The sequence below is a fragment of the Citrus clementina genome, unplaced genomic scaffold, assembly GCF_000493195.1.
Source record: "Citrus clementina cultivar Clemenules unplaced genomic scaffold, Citrus_clementina_v1.0 scaffold_1, whole genome shotgun sequence".
In the NCBI taxonomy this organism is placed as follows: Eukaryota; Viridiplantae; Streptophyta; class Magnoliopsida; order Sapindales; family Rutaceae; genus Citrus; species Citrus x clementina.
Genome location: NW_006263303.1, coordinates 26,210,995 through 26,232,889, shown reverse-complemented (window position 1 = coordinate 26,232,889; position 21,895 = coordinate 26,210,995). Strand labels below are relative to the sequence as shown.

Below are 21,895 nucleotides of genomic sequence, written 5' to 3'. Positions count from 1 at the left end.
GCGATGTGATAAGGATGGCTCGCAGTCCAACGTGCATGGGTTCACTGACCCCATGAATGACATTAATTTTAGGTTGTTGGCGCCCATACCAAACATAATGATCACTGATTTTTCAGTTATCTTGATAATATTTTTTTTTAATAAGAACAGTTTCCAAGCAGCACCAGCGCCATCTATTTATTTATTATATTTTTAAAATTTACAAAACCTAGCTCGGCTATGCCCATTCAGAAACCCCAATTTATGCTTCATGAGGATGGAGGCGAAGTGGAAGGCCCTTTTCGGGCCTGGGGATGGCGTCACCTATAATTTTTTTGGTTGGGAAGAATTTTCTCCATTTGAAACTTTTCACGAATTGTGCATGAAAACAAGTACTTCCAGTCTCGCACTCTTTTCCAGGGCACATTCTGGGGCCTCCACTAAATGGGAAAAATGTGTAAGGCGCTGGTCCCTTCCCTTCAAATCTACGTATCAAATTTCTCTGGTTCGGGGAAGCTTTTAGGATTTTTATGGCTTCCGTTTGCACTCCAATATATCTACACACAATCTTTTGCTTAAAAAAAATCAATTTAATTGTAGCTCATGATAAAGATGACAAACAATATGAAATTAGATCATGTTGATATGAGATTAGCTGAGCCTTTTACTAATTTTCTTGTCTGCACGTTGAATGGGGCTTGAATTGATAGTGTAAACTCATTCATGGCTGGTATGACAAAATTCTAGTATGAGAACTTTGGACATAATGAGAATGTAAATGATCTTGATTTGTGAATTATGCCTTGTCCACTTTTTGCTGGCTTTTTGGAAGCATTTTGTTCACATGTTTTACATTACCATTCAAAATGGTGGGCTATCAAAGGCTCCATTCGTTTCCAAATAGAGAACTGAAGAAAATGGCCATGGATTGATGAAGTTGGCCATGGGGGAGGAGTTGTCTAATGAATATGTGCAATCTAAGTATATGCTTGTAACGAGTATTTATGAGATTGTGCAATGTTTTGTGAGTGAGTGATTGGCATGTAACTTGGGGTTTAAGCGTGACTTAGAAATATTGAGAGTATGATTGTAATAATTTTCTGTACAGTTATTATTATTATTTTTTTTTTTTTATAGCAGTCATAGTTTTTTTTTTTAATACATAAGTTTTTCCACATAAACTTTCTAATTTAATTATTCAATACTTGTATGACATGTTTGCTTACGGAGATCTTGGGGAAAACCAAAATTTTCTAAAGATATGCGCATTGATAATATTATTTTTTTTAAGTGAGAGAATACATTATTACATAGTTAAGATTTAATTACTTACACAAACTTATCCAATTATAACAGCCAATCACAGCCTTGTATGTTAATTTAAAAAAAAGAAAGTAAAATAAACATGAAAATCTGAGCTCATTTCCAAATTATTTAACGCCACATTAAAACTCGAAGACCGAACGATTGTAATATATAGTATCGAAGACTTACTTTTCAGCCCTTCGAAATAGAGAAACCATTGAAACTGAAGTCACAGATGGCTTCCCTGAAAGCACCTGGGACAGGCGGCACCATTCTCAACGCTTCACAGGCCACATTCCATGAATATGTCGTCTTTCTGATATCGTCCCAATTCAATAACTCACTCGTGGCTTTTGATTTTGCAATCTCCATTTGTTCTATATACGTAGAAAAAAACGCACACAATTAAGTCTCTATAAATGTTTTAATAAGCAACTTCGCTAACCATGCATATACTGAATGAGTGAATACATGAAATAATTTGGTAAGTCCCTATTAATAACCATTGAAGTTAATGTAAATAATCAAGCATCAGTATGTGGCCAATGTCGTGGTGTAGGAAGCATATAAGGTAGAATAAATTACTAATTATTAAATCGACTGAAAATTTAAAATTCTTAATTTATTTACTCTACATGTTTTCCGACATCATGTCGCTTACTTTTATATAATAAGTAATATCACTCATTAAATTATTAAATAATAATTTTTATGTGGACGTGTCTCAAATCAGGGCCAGTTTTAAAACACAAATTATAGTAGTTGGCGACTAGTAAATTGGGGTAATAATAAGGAATAAATACTAGTGTTTTTTTTTTTTAACCATGAGGTATCTTGAGGAGGGCCCCAACTGTGGGAGGCACCTTTAAGCCCGTACTATAATCCAGATTAAAAGTCCCCGCTCGAACGGAGAGGCACATATTCTTCCAACAAAGGCGACTTTCCTACTACTTGAACTGGGGAATAAATATTAGTGTTTAATAAGTGAAGTTTCTCATCACCATTGGAACTTAAAAAAAAAGAAAGAAAATAGTTAATACCTTTGTAAACTTCAGCATAGATAGGAGGGAGCTCGGCACGATACTTGACAACGAAGATACAAACAGCACGACCAGAACCATGTCCGCCAATTAACGACGCAAGAATCTTATCAGCAATATCCAAATCAGTCAGAAAATTACCATTTTCATCACTTGTCAATAATATACGTGACAATATATGTTGAGTTGGCGACGCCTCTCCCTCATCAGGATAGATTTTCCTGTGCTCAATGATCCTCCGAAGCTCCTTCCGGACGAAACTCGATGCCTTTAAGGGGATTCCAGGAAAGTCAATGGGGATGAAAAGCACCCCAGAAGCCAAAAGATGATAAAAAGGGTCCGAAAATCTTGTAACACGATGTGGATCCTCAATGCTCAATAAAAGACGGCAAGCTAACAAGATAGTGAATTTCTCAGCAAGAGAGTACACAATGACTTCATCTTTGTGCTCCCAATGAGCAACAAAGCGGCTTTGAGCTATTTGATCCATAATATCAATATATCTCTGCAAGGCTTCAGGCTTCAAGAAGCGAAGAAGTAGCTTACGCATTTTTTTGGCTTCACATTTGGAAGAGGAGTTTGAAGTAAATGGAAAAATCTTGTTAACGGAATCAGGCCACCATGAAGTGACAAGATTATTTTCATTAGAGGACAAGAACCTGTTACCAGCAGGACCACAAAGAACCGCAGTTGGTTCACCAAGAAGGCTTGTTTTGAATGCATGGGATGAATATTTTATCATGCGATTGAATATAAATTTTTCAGTGTGGCCTTTCCATCCATATGAGAGGAATTCGAAGCTTTCGCCGATGAAGGGAAAGCCAAAGCTGCCAGGAGGAACATTCGGCTGAGACAAATTGGAATTGTGATTGTAAAAGATGATGAACAAAGAGAGAGTGATGAAAGAAACAAAGAGGAGGAGAAGAGAAAGGTAGAAATGCTCCATGATTTTGGTGTGAATTTCAGTTGCATGTTGGGAAGGATTTATAGGGCTTCTCTGTTGGATTACAATAGTCTTTTGAGAAATGTTGGAGCCAAACCAGGAATTTGCACCTGATATGACTCAATAATATCTAAAGGCCAAGTTTATGACTTATACTTCAAGTGAAATTACCCAAATGCCCCTTTATTTAATACAACTTAATATTTTCAAATTGTGTTATAGACTTAACTATACTTATATTCCTCTAGGGGGTCAAGAAGCATGCCATTTTCACATAACTATATTATATTTTAATTGGCATCGATGAATGACCGAAGAAGAGATTGGATGTGAAATTTTTTATTCTTTAAATCCAAAACTTCTAGTTTTATATTTACTAAAATTTTAGACTACTCAACTCAAGACTTGTCTAGAAGTCGAGAAATATACATTACATCTAAATAAGTATTCTAATGCTAAACTCATTTCTTAACAAGGAACACAATAAATCTCACAAAAAAGGATATGTTGTTCGTACATTTAAATATACTTTATCATATTTTATAAGAAAAAATTACTTAATAAAAACACCCAACACTTATAAATTTAACACTTTTATCTATATAGTTGCAAGTAAATAAAATAAAAATTTAAACTCAAAAACTAATCTTATGATAAATATTGAAGAAAAATGCAGCATGTTAGAAGTGAATGTGATTTTTAAATTAATTTGGGATATGTTTATTGAAGAAATATTGAATTTTCCGTAAAATTTAATGGGGAGATGTTGAAACTTTTGTAGAAAGAGATTGATCTTGATAAAGATGAGAAGGGTATTTTAAATAAACTTATACCAAAATGTCATGTACGATACATTTTAGAAACATTGTCATATATATGGAAAAGTGAAAATTATTTTATCACATATAAATTAAAAAAAAAATCACAAGTTATATTTTGCATAACCTAATGTGACAGAAGAGTATTAATTGAATAAAAATAAATTATGTAAGTCATGTGTTGTTTGTATTTAGTTTTCAAAAAAAGAAAAATTGCAATATTTTTAATATGAATAAAATTTGATGAACCCAACCATAATTCATCTCCTCAACAAAGAGTAATTAAAGTAAGTTGAAAAATTGATGTGGTGCCTTAAATACTTTCTAGTGGTTTCAGCAACATATAATGATATCACAAATTTCATTTCATAAAGATTTGGACCATGGTTTGCTTGCCCGTACTTGTGTTGATATTTCGATCGGCACATTGATGTGACTGCAAACTAAAGCAAATGCATGGTTGTGTAAAAATGAATGCGATGAACTGAAAATGATAGCATATGCATTTTACTGATAAATATATGGTACTTTGTCAGTTCTCAAAATTTCTTTGGATTATTTAATATCCAGAAGTGTGGGTGGGTATTGAACTAAAATGCAATTATCAAAATATCTTTTGTACATTGAGAGAGGTTTGGAAGAATAAATAAAAGGATGAAGAGCAAAAGGATGTACAAGTAATATTTGTAGATCTTCAAAAGAAATTTGTTCAATTATACCAAAATATTTGGAGGTGTCGACTGTCGAGATTGAAAACTAATTATACCAAAATATTTCCTAAATATGGTGCCAGCCAATGCCAAAGCTCCAAGTAGCTTAACCTAAAATTTGGATTTCAAATGATGGTGTGGCTACTGAACTTAAGAATTAAAGTAATATAACAGTTCATGATTCAACGCACGCATCACTTATTAGAGATCTAAAATATGGAAATCCTAGCACAGCTGAAGTTTCAATACTCATACCTCTCATACCATCATAAAAAAGATAAAAGAAAGCTTCGTACCTCACCATATCATCTCTGTGATGATCCTATCAAATCAAACAATTATAGCAATGATTAGATTAAGTAAAAAAATGAAATTAAAATACGTGTTTTAATATGTATTTTAATTTATTACTTGGACTTCAAATGTTAGGGTTATTATTCGATTCTTACAACTAATCTCCGCTTAGGATTGTTTGGTAGGTTTTTTACAAGTAAAACTTTTATCTAAAAAATTTTAGTTGTTTGGTTGTTAATGAAAGTTTTTATTAAATATTACAAAATTACTTTAGTAGGCATTTTTTTAAAGTTATGTTATGAAAAATATAAAATAAATTTATTAAATAAGTAGAGAATATTTTAGTGTATTTTTTTAAATAAAAGATTTTCAACCTCTACTCTCAAAAACTCAAAATTTGAGTTTGTTCCAATAGAGGTAAAGAATAGCTTATTTAATTTTCAAATACTCTACTAGAAAAATAACTAAATAACAATAAAATTTTTAATAAGAGATTATGAGATTAAATAAACATCAGACACTTAGCATGATAGAGTTTAAATTCAATCTTATTTTGTATGCTTCTTGAAACATGTTTATATATTTCATTATCAATTATCAATTACCAACTGCCTTAGTTATTGCTCCAGCTGATTCTGATTAGACCATGTCAATGATTTGCAACCGCCATTATTGAATTGAGCTCATTAATTGCAACCAAAACAAAATCTCCATCCCGAAACTTACCCTCTTCTCTCCTTTACTAAATGCTCCGACTTGCTAGTCTTTAGTCCGCGGAGGGAGAATTCCACATTATATATATTTTATGTACGACAATTTTTTTTTTTTTTTAATCGTAGATCTAAAGCCTCCATGTTTCAAATTAATCTAGAATTTTGCACTACTAGATGGATCCTTGCAAAAAATTTACATGAATATCTATTAGAAATGGACCGGACTACTTATCCAAAATAAGAAAAAAAAAATGGACTGGACTTAAATTCCACACACGACAAAAAGCTCACAAATGGACTATTGTAGACATTAGATTAATGAATCATCATCTAATAAAAACTCTTTTATTTTAATGTAATAAAAGGACAAACTAGAAGATAGAAAACACAAATTTAAAAAAAAAAGGACCCTTTACCAAAAAATTATTCTTTAGTTAAAACCAAAATTCTCTGTTCCCTTTCTATAAGCAAATGACAAATTTCTCACATGATGAAAAATTCCCAAATTTTGATGCTCGTATGAGAGAAACTTGCATGAGACAAATTCGCTACCCAAGCACTGCTGCTTTGTCATGTGACAAAACAGAGGGCCCCAAAGTAGAACCAATTATGAGACCCAAAAAATTTTATATTTAAAAATAACAACAGTATAATGAATTCCACGGTTCTATCACATGACAAAAATAACAAATATCATTAGACCGACTCACCACATCAGTCTCATGCAAATTTTTCTCCCAAACACATAAAAATATTAAAGGAAAAAAATAAAATAACTAAATTAAATATTACTCAAAAACGGATTACAATTACTACAGCAAAACCTATCAAGAGAGGTTAACCGAAAAAATGAGACATGTACATGGTAAAAAAATACAAACAGAAACATCGACACACTGTTTCCTCAAGGAATTCCACAGCCTGAAAATTTCGGATGCTCAATAACTTGTGTACATGAAGGAAATGTAACAGAACAAAACAAGTGTGGCATGAAATTTCAGCATCTATAAATCCTTTAGCAGGCGGTGTCTTTCCAGTGTTTGGACAGCTCAGATGAAGAGCACTCCAAGTGATTTTCATGAGATTGATTGGCCAGGAAAACAGAAAAGGAGAGGAAAAGATCCTAGAGAGTAGCGAGAGAAAAGGCTCCAAGAATGCTTTACATGATTGATTGGTGTCAGAAAAGAGCAGAACAGAATTGTTTAGTGTCTGATGCACCTGATTAAGATTGATTTACATAGAGAACAGGAACTAGCCCAGCCATTTTGCCATCCCTTCCAGGGCGTTTCTTCTTCACCTGCAACAAGAGAATGCGAGCACATTAGCCAAATGCATCATTCGTAATAAAATTGGTGGTCTCTCTTAAATGGGTTGGCGGGTTAGGTGTCTACAATAAGCTTCATTCAGCTCAATGGAAGAGAATGAAAAAATAAAAGAAAGAAACACAAAACCAAAATTTGGCATGCAAATGTATTGGCATCATGGTCAAATCCTATAATCAACAGCCAAATAGCTGAAACCAAAAAACAGATGAGCTACAATGAGCTGGTTAAGTTCAATCCTTTTCTTTCCATATACTTACATAAAACCATCCATCCACTTCGTACTCAATCTCAACCGCTTCTCCGGCTGTCAAATTTAACTGCAAGGAGAAGAAAATCATAATTACTCTCAATATTCATTAGCACCAAATCAAGCAACAGAGTCGATTTTAAAATACATCAATAAACAGATTCATCATATGAAAATGAATAAATTAACTGATTGTCTACACTTTCTTAAATGACAGTGATCTCAGGATCCAAAAAACTGCATAACATCATCAATCAATTTATTGACCTCTATATCCAATACAATGGGTGTACTGCCACGTGAGATATGAACTTGTGGATCCAATTCCATGCAAGTAATATCAGTAGAAAAAAAAAAAAGAGACGGGTGTAGAAATAAACATCGAAGAGACTTTAAGAGAAATAAATGACTCAATGATCTGACGAATAATATTACTATGGTTTGAGAGAAAGTAAAAGTATCTACTCAGACAGTGCGGTGGAAGTGTGTTGAATCAAGGGCAGACAGTAAGCATCTTTATCATGGGCGCAAAGCGCCAATAGGTTGATAGATCGTGACCCTAATGATATTATAACATAATAAAAGGCTCCTCTATCTCGCACGATTCAGCAAAGGGAAGAGAACTTACATTAGAGAACAATCAATACAAGGTTACTTTACCATTGTTTACTTTTCATGACAGATTGGCTAAACTAAGAAAAAAAAAATTGCATTGAAATTGATTTTTTATTGACCAATCAGAAATGTCTCAGGGCCACAAATAAATGTAAGGACCGAGCTGGTATTAGTTATTTTGACATGGTTATAGGATGGATAAAGTCAAAATCTAGCGGAAGATCCCCAATTATGCCACTGGAATTCTGTCTGCTCTAAGGATAAAAAAACAGGATTTCTGAATTAATCTCATCCTTGAAATTATTAACAACTATTGTCAACTATTAAGGCTGTAGCTCTGATCTCTATGGCCAAAATAAGAGATTCAATCTACCTCATCATCTCCTCCAGCAGTGAAGTCATATAATGCTGTTCCAAATTGCTGTTTCCCGGAAGAACTTCGCTCCGTATCTTGGGATCCATAACTATGCGAAGCAGACCCAGCTAATGGATTCTCAAATGACTCATACCTTTCCATAACAGGTGGTGTGTATGGAGGAGGCTCTTCTCTTATCTGAAAAAGCATTGAAGAATCGAATATGAACTCAATTAATAAGATAGAAAAAGTAGATGATGAATGGCTGTGAACTGTATGCAGAACCATAATTGTCATATAGTGATGAAGAACCACCCATGGATGAATTGCTTCCTACTTGCCCTCTCCTGTTATAAACATTTTGTGTTGATTCAAAACCAATATATATTTTGCTTTATGTGACTGCAATTTTCATGGCAATGTTATAATCCCAGGACAAGATTTTAGCAATGTGTACTCGGTTCACTATCAAATGTATGAGATGATGTCTAATGTCAGTTGATAATTATAACTTCTATTAGCTAAGATAAACGAATGAAGTGTCTTTCAAGAAAGAGTGGGTTATTATTCCTTCAAACCAATCAGTGCAAGCAGTTCGAAATAAGAAAAAGAAAAAAAAAAAAGAAATTGGACAAAGCTTTTGAAATTTAAATTTAATGAATTTAATAGACTTCCAACATCTGTTTCTGAACGATCAATCTTCTAAAGTTTACTAAAACCAGATTGAAACTCAAATTGGTGGATAAATAAAACTACTAAGAAGAGAGACATAAACTTGAAAGAAATCCAGTTTCATTAGTTATACCGTAGTTTGTGAGGACCCATAGTTGGATGGTTTTGAACTGAACAACGAAGGGTAGTTCATTCCACCAAAGTGAGACGATATGGAAGTTTCAACCGATCCAGTCGAATCTGGGGAGGATGATCCATAGGACCTTGCATCATCTTCCTGCAAATAAATGAACACAACTACAATTAGAAATAAATTTCTTCAGCTCTGTATTACTTCCCAAATCACAAGCAGTTGCATGTTACAACTCATTGCAGAGAATAATGACAAATGCTTGTACCTCCAATTCTGAAGACTCTAAAAGTGTCTTTGCCCACATATCATCATAACTAACTGAAGGTCTAGAGATGACATTTTCCTCATCAACATCTGGAGCATCAGTTCCAGCTCCAGCAAGAAACTCATTGACCTACCAATCAAGCAAAGATGATAAGGTTCATTACGCCAAATTTTATTCAGATTTCTGATTTTCATAATTGAAGTCTTCTTACCCTGTTCATTGCTGGTGCATTGTTTCCCAGCAAGCCGTCATCACCAAGGTTTGCTGCCCACGCATTTACAAGATCATCATCAAGTGCATCAGACTCAACAGGAGCAGGTTTAGATTCGTAAATTAGGTCAGAAATTCCAGTGGCAACTGCTGGATCACTCAAACCAGTTGACGCACTTATATTATGCTTTGTTCGATAGATGTCGATAAGTTTTGCACTGTTGTAAAATTCAGAAGAGTAAAAACAAAATCAAAATGAAAAATCCTAATAAAATCAAGCATCAAACAGAAAACAGTCCATCGAATAAAGTTGAAATGAAGTTATCCAGAAACTCAATTTGAAGCTTCTTACATAGCTAGCTGTTGAACAGTGCACCAAAGTTTCAGAACAGAAATCAGTTATAAGAAATCAACTCCCACAATGACAACTGTTAATCCCTCTTATATTTGAAGCATACAATTTGAAAGATTTACAAAATGCCCTTCTCATGGATATTGTTGTTTAACTTAGAATACTTGTAACAACCTTATTATCTAATTAAGCAGACAAGTATCAATGTAATTGAACAGCTGATCATGGGAAAAATCAGACATGTCAGCAAAAACATGAATGTAACCAAAATTCAGCAAGGTTTAATAATTGTAAATTAAGTCAAAATTTTAAAATAACAAATTTTGAGTAGAATGAAAAAAAATGGTCCCAGGCAACAATGGAGGAAGTAGACGTTAAGAAACAAGGTAAGATGTAGCAATTATATATTAACTTTTAGAATCAGTTAAAATAATGCAATAGAACATTGAATATCAAATGGCCCAAGGTGACAATGGGGGCAATAGATGTTACAAAACAAGGTAACTAGACATGCAGAAACTGGTACAAATACAAGAAAAATGACATCAAATGCATTGTACAGTAATAAGACTACTGTCATGCATAAAATGAATTGACATACAAAAAAATAATGACAACATACATTATTAAAATAATGGAGATGAAATCCCAAGTCTGGAACACATATCAAGAGGACAAGGCATGTTAGCAAACCATGATCCCCCAGGTATAACCTAATCATCACAATTCATGTCATTTACAGAACTCTCTTTGTACATAGAGGTCAATTATGTTCATTCACCAATTTAAATGAAACGTATAAAATCTCTTTTAATAAACTAAAAGAGAAAACAACATTTTCTTTTAAAAAAATGTACCTAATTGGCCCCAGTGGAAGATACTTTGCTCTCGGCACGTAGCAAAACAGTGAAACAAGATCTAATAACCTCTCATGAGTTTCATAGAGTTTCTTAAGTTCTTCATCTGTCCATTCTTTGTTTGCATTATCGTGATTGCGTATGTCCCTAAAAATCAAGTTGGAAAATTTAATGACACCCAGAAAGTGAGAGACAAATTAAAGATAGTGGGGGGAAAAAAAGCATGTCTTACTTGATTAGATCATCTTGTGCTCTGTACATTTCATCAAGAACTTTTATCATGGGACTTATCAATACTCCAAGACCTGTACCACTAGCTCCTTGATCTTCCCCATTACTGAGATGCATCTCAGACAATTGTGACTGCACACCACCCTGAGCTAAAGCATGTAAGAATTCATAGATCTGTAGCCTAAAAGGCTCACCAGACCTGATTGCCATTGTTGTAAGAGCTTGAGCAGCAACAATCCGAACCTGGGGTGTCCATACAGATGAGAACCAACTAGTTATACTTCAAGCAACAATTCATTCAATATCGCATAAAATAAAATGGAAAAAGTTCAAGTAACAATAAATTATGTCATATAATAAAATATATCCTCACGACAAATTCAAAACTTATCTAGCTTGTGGAATGCATTATTCATATTTATCAAACCTAAAGAGATAATAAACAGATAAAGCATCGGACTAACTGCATATGCGTGAGCAAACCATAATAGAGCTTGGTCAATTAAGATAGAGCAGATTATTTTAGAAACTACTCTGCTCGAACTACAATCAGGCAATCATCAAGCAGAAGATAAAATGGACTCAGCCACAGACTGGTAGATTGAGATGAGTTGCACTCAATGTTTACTCAAAACCATAGCAGTCTGAAGTGAAAGGCAGCAAAAATGTTAAACATAGAATGACGACCATGAGGGAAATTATACCTCCCAGCTGCCACTAAAAGCACATCTCTGAAGCCGTGTCAATGCACCAGCAAGAGTAGGGTTGCGAGAACTAGCAGCAGCAACCATTTTATCTGCATCTAACAACATCAATGCAGTGCCTGGTGGAGTTGCAGATTCCCAAGCATACTCAGAAGCAGCATAATTTGCATTTTCTCCTAGGAACCACACCTGCAAGTTTATTAGGTCAGAGATTGATTCCTGCTTCTTTGGGCTAACGTTTTTGATAAGAAACACAAAAGCAAGTAAAATAATGGTTCAATGGTGTAATGTACAAAATGGACCAGAAGTCCACTACAAAAACATGATAGAGGGCATCTACAAACTAAAGAAGGATCAGAAGTTTCTATGCGATGTAATCCAGCAACATACCCCAACCCTCCTACAAAAACTGGACCAATGGTAAATGAATCACATCAAGCTTATTTGGAAGGGCCTTGGCTTCTGTGCATTCATTATCTGTTTTCTTTTTTGGGGATACATAGCCTGGCTTGGCATTTTGTTATATTTTTGCAGAAGGGGCTCTTTTGTTGCCTGTGTCAATCGCTAGTCCAACTTGCATGCTTTTATTCTTGTTTATATATTTTCAGTTTCTTGTAAAAGCAAAAATGAACGTATCAAACAATTAATTATAACTAGAGATGCTTACTGCAGCTTGGACTAATCTCTGTAATGCAAGAGCTGACTTTGGATCAGATGCAGATACTCTATCTACTGATAGTGGTCCAAACATTGACCCAGGCTGTGGCGGTGGTAGGTCAAGCACTATGGTGACTGCTTCCAAAGCTGTATGTTTCCCATCAGGACCAGCTCCAACAAGGCATGTCTAGAATTCAGAAAATATCAGTCCATCAATTACTAGTATTTGAGTGAACATACATTTTTGCTAATAATCCAGTGATTGCACAAAATTTAAGTATTATTAAGAGAACAACCAATAAAACATTTATTGAAAGAAATATTCCTTGGAAAGTTGTGTGTAAAAGCTATATGAGTAGGAGATAAATAGATTATAAACAAACAAAATGATAATAAAAGATGCTTGCGGAAGATCAATAAGCGGAAGAACAAAAGTTATTAACAGAAGTACAATATTAAATTTCAAAGCAATGGAAACTACTATTAGAATTGATGATCAAATTAAAACATACTTTCCACAGTAGTTGTAATACATCAGCATCAATCTTCCCAGGAACTTTGGTTGCAAAGATCCTTGCAATTTCAAGAAGAGTGACAGCCATATCTGGAGTTGCCTGACAAACCAAATGACAATAAAATATGAGTAAATTGTCTTAATCTAGCAGCAAAGTATGGGGTTAAATATCCTTTCAAAAGCTTGCACAGATTACTTTTATTCCTATCAAAAACTAAAGTTCATTTATATTAATGGAACATTAGGCAAGAAATTAAGAAAGTCAGGATTGTTGATTCTATTGTCATTTTGATCAAAATTTGTCTCATACCAATCATGTAGAGCGTCACTAAACCTGATGTCAGGAATTAATACATCAGAACCAGCATTCACTAGTTAAGGCCTATATATTATTGTCTCATATCATGTTTAGCTAGAAGACCAGTAACCAACTTCAGAACAGTAAAAGTAAAAAAAATAAAAACTGTACCATTAAAAAGGCAAAATAGAAAAGGCAAAAGGAAAAGAAGGTGCTGAGCTAGATGGACAGTACATACGACTTAATATCCATTACTTACTTTGAACCGAGCATGCAAAGTGAGCAAAATATCATTCAATAGTGCTGCTGGCCAAGCTGGATCAGAAAGCTCTGATGCAATAATAGATCCTAGCTCATCAAATGATTCAAACGGACTTTGCATCCAAATCAATGCCTTGATCACCATAGCTCGAACATAAACACACTCACATGCTACCGTTGTTCGCACCACCTCCATCAGTGAAGCTAACAAACCTGCAATGGTGTCCTTGCTACCAGTTCCATTAGATATAGAGGAGGTTCTCCGCATACCTACTTGAAAGACAGAAAAAAATCAAAGACAAATTAAAAATGATCCACCATGTAGAAAATTCATTCTTTCAAATATACATCTAGCTACAAATGACTAATGAGAATAATTTACACCTCCACATGTTATCAAGCACCCATCAAACATAAGATTATCTAAACAAAATAAACTTGAAAATTTTGGACTGCAAAAAGAGGGCATCTTATATGACTGCCTACAAGTGTCTATTGGGCATGGGCGTCTGCGTGCTTTAAGTTGGACCACACATGAAGAAAAGACCCATCACGGAATCCAACAAAATAGCTCGGTATGCAGTAAATATGGAATTCCTATTTTTCTTTCTGATGATAAGAGAAACAAATTCCATTTACAAAAGATAATCATACAACCAAACACACAGTGCCTGCAGTACCAGATGTTGGGCCAGAGAAGCCAAATCCGCAACCTGGTTATGTAACCACTTGACAGCAAAATGCACGGAAGTAGAAAAACCATTCACTTGAAGAAATATTTGCTTTATTCTATTAGTTACCAAATCTGTCCACGTGAAGAACTAAAAGTATCAAACTCTTAGTCATATAGACTTTTACAAATTCAAGATGTCATGGAAGAAATCCCAAAATCAAGTACAATTGTTTGCCCAAAAAAGGAAGAAAAAATCCATTATATTTCATAAATTAGCAACGCAAATACCAGAAATACTAAAAATTATTGCAACATCTAAAATCCGGAATTATTTGACATATATGCAAGTAGTAAGCCTTCTTAGTACGTTGAAAATAGTGTCACAAGAAATATATGGAGTAAATGACCTTTTCTATTTATGTAATTAAACTACAGTATAAAATAATACTTCAAACATGGAAGATGGGGTAATGAGTAACAAGCTTCCTGTGTAAAATTATAAACCACGGTTGAAGCAATTAAAGAAAACTATACAATCATTTACAATTTCTTGAAAAGAAATCATTAGATTTACGATGAATAAGAATCCTCATGAATATCACGTACAAAATCGGGTCTAATACATAGAACAACACAAGTTAGAGGAAAAAATAATTGATAAAAGACCAAAAAAATACCTTCAGAGTGTGCGGTTTCATTAATGTCTGAATCGAGTGAATCCTCAGAATATGTAGTAAGCTGGACTCCTTCATCAATATCCTGTAAGCCTACAGAAAATGCAGCAGCTCGGCTTTTTCCCATTTCTTGTACAACTCTAGCAGCTGCGTGAAGGACTGGCCTAGAAAAACTACGAAAAGAACTCTCCAACCTGAAAAAAAAAAGGAAAACAAAAATTATGAAAAGAACTCAAAATATGAACAGCATAGTCACTGGCCCACTAGCCATAGCACGATTCAAGCATTCTTCCACCATGAAATCCACCATGTCTAACCATGTTAATATAGATAAATACAATCTCCAGCTTCAGAAAACAGGAACAAAGGAAGGAATGTGATCAACCTTCGCATTACGAGTTTAATGAGAGGCTGTGGGCGCCTTGTCTTTAGAGATTTATCTTTGGAAGATGATACAGATGGTGTATCTGGCACCTTGAGAATTTCCCTTGTCAAACGATACCATCCAGCAGCCCGCTCTTCCGTCCTACAGCACATAAATGTACGGATAACTGCATTCTGGAAATTAAGGATGAAGGGAGGGTAAATGAAATAACTATAAGCCTATAAATTACAACCATGGTGTATTAGACAAAATGAGAAAGGGAGGAGAGAGAAGAGAGGGGACAGAATAGAAATTAGGTTCAGAAGAAAATTGCAACCTGAAGCAGCTACATGTATATTGTATTAGTTTTAGAGCTCTCATCTTTTCAACAATTTCTTACACATGTTTTACACCAATGGAAGCATCTGCATTTTATCTTACACGTGCATTAATTACACATGCTGGATTTAATATCAACAATGAAAGTGCATTGATGTAACAGTGTAGAAAAATAGAGCAATAATTTGGGTGAAAATATGGGACTGGTCATTACTCATCACAGATTTCAAATTCCACCAGTCCATCAATACAATGCACAGAGGTAGGGGTGTGTGTGTGTGTGCATACAAGCAAGCATAAAACTGCAATCTAAAATATTATCTCCTAAATCAAATCCCAGAACCCTAATTATTATTGTTAAAAAATTTATAAATCCTGCAATATTTTTCAGTTTAACCCCTTGAAAGAATGGTGAAAGCGAAAAACTTAAATGAAAGAAAAAGAGAAATATATAGGACTAAAGACACACCTCTCTGTGGTATCAGTTCTTCCCAACACACATAAGATTGCCTCAAAACATACTCTTTCACTGGGATCCAGCAGAAGTTGATAGAGTATTGAGGTGAATTGAGATGTTATGTCAGGCCTCTCTGCCCCAGATTTCAAGAAACCAGTGACATCATATATTCAAGGAAACACAAGCCCTAATAGTGCAAATAAAATTTCAAACAGATTTACCATCAAGTGCCCGAGCTCTAGCAATTGTATGGCACAACCTGGCCAGTGAAACTCTGGCAAGCACATCATGCAAGTGAAGCACATCCTGCAAAGCCCCTGATTCATATAATAATAATTAAAAAAATCAACGAAGTCACCAAAATTGCAGTAAGATGAAAAAAAGTAAAGCATATTTATAAATGCAGACTAACTTCCCACCATATTAGAAGAAAAATTAAAGAAGCCAAGAGCTTCACAAGAAAATAAACCTAAACACAAATTCTGCCATTCTTACGGACCACAAAAGTTGAAATCAAGGCAGAAGTCTCTTCCAAGAAGAAGGGAAAAAAAAATTCTGCACGAGAAGTCCTTTTACAATATGTCACTGGATTAGATGTGCACAAAAATTGCATAAATCTAGACTAAAGAGTTGAAATGCTCAGGTTAACATAAGTATTCACTACATAAAATAATGGGGCTCTGATGAAAAGAAAAGAGGAAATCTAAAATTTACCTTGGAAGAACAAAATACTTTTTCCTTTCAAGTACTTAGTATGTATGCATGCATATTCTATGTTATCTAGGTACGCAAACATGCCCGCATGTGTGGTATGTAGGCATCTGCGCACTAATTTATGCATGCATTTATGCACGTATATATGCATGCATGTAAAGTGTGTGGAAACTTGATGTAATCAAAACAATATATATATATACACACATAATTTCAATCACTTTTACTTGCTATAGCTACACGAAAAGTACTGCAGGCAACAAATATTTGGTAGAATACCTCCAGGGAGAACAAGCTTTCCTGCAAAAATAAAGGTAAAGCATTAAACATATACCAGTTAAATGACAATAAGAGAACATGTACAGTCTAAGACAGTAAACACCATGGCAATGTGAAAGAATTTAAAAATAATCATGTCACCTAATGCCATAGCAACAGAATAAGGATCCTTGGCAGCCAACTCGGAGAGAATTTCCAAAGCATGCCTCACAGCCACAGGATCAGCAAATGAAACCCTGCAGTGCAAAACAAGCTCAACTTGGAAAAGGATTGAAAAAAAAAAATTACCCAAAATATTTGCACAGTTTTCTAAGGTATTCATCTGAGTATAGGATGCACAGTTGATAGTCCCTTCTTGCTTTGCGTCTGTGTGTGAGTGTGCACGCTTGAGCATGTATATGTCTTTTTGTCATTACACACACAAATACTACTTAAATGGAAGTAGTATACCGAAATTAACAAAGATTAAGCACTAATATAACAAAAATTTATCTATAAATGTGAAGACAAAAGTAGAAACAAACTAACCCCTGCACAGCACGATGCAAAAATGCCGGGTTTCCTGGATCCAGAGGAAGTCTCCTTAATGCACTTAACGCCGCATATTGCAAGTTACTCCGAATGATAGACTAGCAATTAACAATTAATATCCAAACTAAGTCAGAATTAAATAGTTTGTACCCCAATAATAACAAGGAAAAAGGCATTAAGTGGGTTACTTATATGAACTATTTCGCTTTTAAATTAACTAGTCAAATCAGAACTGAAGTGCAAATGTGCACATCAAGTCTGTTCAGACAACACAAATATTTTATATTAACTATAAAAACAATAGTGGTTTTTTTTTTTAATAACATGAGGAATCATCAGAAAGCCTGAGATTGTAGCGTGAGTATTAGTTTTCCACCCAAAAGTGAAAATTCTGGCAAGAATAAACAATAAACGACCATTTTATTCCCATATATTAACAAACTGACTGGCATTTTTTTTATAAAAGAAAGAATCAGCAGGCCAAAAGTCTGATATTCATGGAAATAAACAATTTCATCAAGTAAAAATATGGCAAGAAACTGATATGTGGAATAATAGTTTTATTTGATTAAGATGTAGTTTTATTCGACTAAGATGCTATGAGTATCCTGTGTACGTTCGTAAGCTTACCTCTTTATCACCACCTTTTGTCCCAAACACGCCCTTCTTACGTTTATGGGGGCCATCCCCAACCTAAAAGCCAATTCAAAATTATTAAGCATTGTTGACAAGAAAATTGTAACAAAACAAGACAAGACACTGAAATTGAGCTGAGAACAATATGTTATAAAGCTACATCTTCTTTTAAGGAAGGATATACCGTCAATTGTAAAATGAACAAAACCACATTAATACTTTCTATTAACATAACAAGACAAAAGCATAAAATACAAACAATATCATCATCTAAACTAGCTACTATAAGTAAAATAGAGATTTTGTTTGAGAAACTATACTAGGCCCAGAAATACTGCTGAAAGGTTAATTTTAGGGCCTTGCCTCAGAGACTGAAATTTTTTTAAAAATAATAATAATAAAAAAATTCTTTTACAAAGGCTAAAGTGGAATCCCTTTGAGATATGATATAAAATCTGGCAAAACTAACTGGCTTGGTTTTTAGGCAAAAAACTCCTAACCTTAGCAGCACTTCATCTAATTTAATGAACAAGTGATCAGTTTTATTTCATAAAACAAATAAATTACCAAAGGCAAAAAAAGTTATGAGAAAGCTTATTGATAAAAATTAATAAAGTGACCATTCCATTAATAGAACAGACAATGAAGCCAAAACTGATAATTTGTTCCTGATAGTATCTTCATATATTCGAGAAAGCCTACTGATTAAGTGGCAAAAAGAAGAGGAGACTAAATTTAGCATAAATGGATCTATGGTGTGCCGCAATAATCTCATTTAGGCTTTGCATGTATCAAAATTGACGGTTAAAGTCAGTTCTTACGGAAATATCAATTCATTTGTTTTACTTGGTTTTGGCACAAAATATCGACAACTTTTGATGGTTATTTGAGAACAAATATACATAATCCAACCTCTACCCGCTTAATTGGGAAGCCTCTGTATCTTAAGAGGGGATGTATTCTTACTGAGCTGCGTTGTTTTTGGGTTTTGGGCTATTTTTGTTTTTTGTAGTTTTGTGAGTGTTTTGTTTGGAATGGGACTTCTCGTCCTTATTTTTTTGGATTTGTAGTCCCACCAATCCTTGTACATATCTCATATAGTTCTTTGTATAATCTTTTGTTTCTTAGCCAAAAAAATCCAACCTCTACCTGCTGATAGGTGGAACAACCTTCAATTTCAATTTCTGTAAAAGATCTCTTATAAATCCTAAAGTTATTCCAAAACTCGCACAGCCCAAAACCTACTAAGTTACAAACTAAATCCTATGAACAAAGATTCTTATAAATTACAGTGGTTAAACATGAAGATCCTGCATCAATGTCATAAGGCCAAACAACAAGCAAAATAATGTTTTTTTGACGTTAGAGTTAAAATGGGTGAGCTTTTGTTTTACCAATTCTCAAATGCATCATATGCCAACTGGAAAAATAAAAAAATAAAAAAATAAAAGGAACTAAAAGAAGTATAAGAAGATGGAATTTGTCTTATGCTACTTAGCAAACTAATAAAAACAATCTTTCTTTAGTCCAAACATCATTTTTGATAAGCAAGGGCGCTATGGAAACAGTAAAAAATTCTCAAGTCATTAATGAAACGATAGAAAGAAGCACAAACCTTATCAAGAATGCCGAACACAATTTCATACAATTTGGATAAAATATCAGTGCTGCTTGGAGGGGCATATGTAAGAGCCTTTAAAGCTTGCAGTCTCCTTGCATGAACTTCAAAAATTAACAGACAAACAAAATAAAAAACTGTCCCAATCTATGTCAAAAAGCTCTGCTTGTGAAAAATCAACAGAGCAATTTCAAATATAAAGTCATACCAGCAATGCAATGTTGTAACCATTACATTAAATCATTGATGACATATTTGTGCATCAATTAAGATGTATTGCAAGAAAAAGGCAGATATATCCTAATAAAATTCCAGAAGATAATATTTGATGACAACTTTAACTAAAAGATAAAATGTGATAGCCCTTTCATTAAAAGATGAATATGTGATGACGACTATGAATAAAAGATAATATGTTATGACAGCTTTGACTATGTTTTCAACTGTCTAATCCCCACTAAATGACGATTTAATTTATGAAAATTAAAGACGTGGTATAGTTACAGAAACCAATCAACCATTTTACCATCATTTATTATTTTGGATGCATAGCTTATAAAGATGGCATTATCAAGCGATAAGACCATCAGTTTCTAACAGTTAAAATTTAAAAATACCAGTAACACTCTGCAGCACATATTTCCAAAAAATAAATTATAGTTTGATTGTTTTTTATGAACCTAATAGACAAAGCAGTCTGGCTCTAAGACTACTCCAACAAATGCTAAGACGCATGACACATCCTGATATTTGAATGTCAGTATCTAACATAGAAGAGTGTAATAAAATTAGAATTGCTCATGTAAATTTAAGGAACCACATTACATTCAACATCCTCATTCAAAGCTTCTGTTGTAAGCTGATTTAATATTCGCGGCACAACATCAGCTCTTGTCACCCCTCCAATGGCATCAATGTCAGCAAGAGCATCCCAGTTTGGAGTGGGGATCCCACCACCAGGACTTAAGCCTTGTGAACCAGTATCTGATAAAATTCTTGCCAAGTAGTAATAGACATAGCGTAATACATTCCTATCTTCACACTGCTGATCAAGCTGTAGAATTCATTAAAAAATGACATCAGTCACCGTTGATGAGGCAATGTTTGCAACTGCACAGCCGGTAAAATGTTTTGGTAAAGTAGCATGTGACCTCACATGTGGCATCTCAATAACACTTATAATAACTCAATTTCAAACAGAGCCTCAATCTAAGTCCCTGGATGGGAGAAAAATTAAGTAATAGAAGTGGAATCATACCATGAGAAGAGATGGTGCCAAGGAAGGATCAACGGAATTGTACACGGCCAGCTTTGGAAACACATGGTGTACTAATTGCTTCTGTGAGTTTTTCTGTTCATATATTCAAAATTTGCATTTAAAAACACAAACATGACACACTCACACGTAAATCAACTTTAAAATGCAATAAATTAAAAATGCTTACCTGATCAGAAGTAGCAGCTAGTTCATGAATGCTCCTGGCTAGTTGTGCATATGAAACTGGCTGTAATAAATATAAAAAATAATTAATATTTAGCAATTAATAAAAAGAAAAAAAGAAATGTGTGAACGATTAGACACCTTTTTATTCTGCTTTTGCTTCTGTTGCATGTAACTGCCACGAACAGGATTCAAAACGGCCTTGGCAGCAGAAACGGTGTCGCTCTGGATCTGCATAAGCGCTGCTCTCTTGGACTTCTTTTCTCCCAATGTGCTCCTGGATGAAACTCCTCCACTCATCGTCGGCGGCGATGCCATCGCGGGCGGAGCAGCAGCTGAAGACGGTGCCGCCGCCGTCGCTGATCCAGAAGACGCCGTCGCAGCTGATGATGTAGTGGACGGGTCCGCCGATATCAGATCCATTAACGTCGTCCCCGACGAATCCTGTAATCAAGTAATAGCAATTACAACGATAAGACTGAAATTGAGTAAAGTCGATGGGATCTACGAGAGTAGCAGTTGAGGAAATAATTATAATTACCGCCATGATTTATGGCTGGTTGGTGGATTGATTTGATTTGATTTGATTTGATTTGAGAGACCAACTATTTTTGAGAAAATGAATTGCCTAGCCAAGTTTTTGAGGAAGTTCTTATGCCGTTACTGTCAGT

The 21,895-nt window shown here is 34.4% G+C and overlaps 1 protein-coding gene and 1 pseudogene across 1 annotated transcript; both read right to left on the bottom strand.

The window, feature by feature from the left end:
- Positions 1 to 213: 213 nt before the first annotated feature.
- Positions 214 to 3,340, bottom strand: LOC18055921 (annotated as a pseudogene).
- Positions 3,341 to 6,972: 3,632 nt separating this feature from the next.
- On the bottom strand, positions 6,973 to 21,895 carry LOC18055880. The gene is made up of 26 exons (XM_006453098.2): positions 21,766 to 21,895; positions 21,366 to 21,668; positions 21,229 to 21,288; positions 21,042 to 21,134; positions 20,609 to 20,837; positions 19,781 to 19,887; positions 18,160 to 18,222; positions 17,527 to 17,627; positions 17,140 to 17,234; positions 16,999 to 17,019; positions 16,227 to 16,322; positions 16,018 to 16,138; positions 15,231 to 15,371; positions 14,849 to 15,039; positions 13,497 to 13,768; positions 12,938 to 13,039; positions 12,436 to 12,612; positions 11,769 to 11,957; positions 11,066 to 11,307; positions 10,834 to 10,980; positions 9,626 to 9,842; positions 9,415 to 9,543; positions 9,150 to 9,293; positions 8,363 to 8,542; positions 7,385 to 7,444; positions 6,973 to 7,099 (listed from the first exon to the last, which is right to left on the bottom strand). Exons 1-26 carry the CDS (start codon positions 21,769 to 21,771, stop codon positions 7,025 to 7,027), a joined length of 3,561 nt encoding a protein of 1,186 aa, XP_006453161.1. The 5' UTR covers positions 21,772 to 21,895; the 3' UTR covers positions 6,973 to 7,024.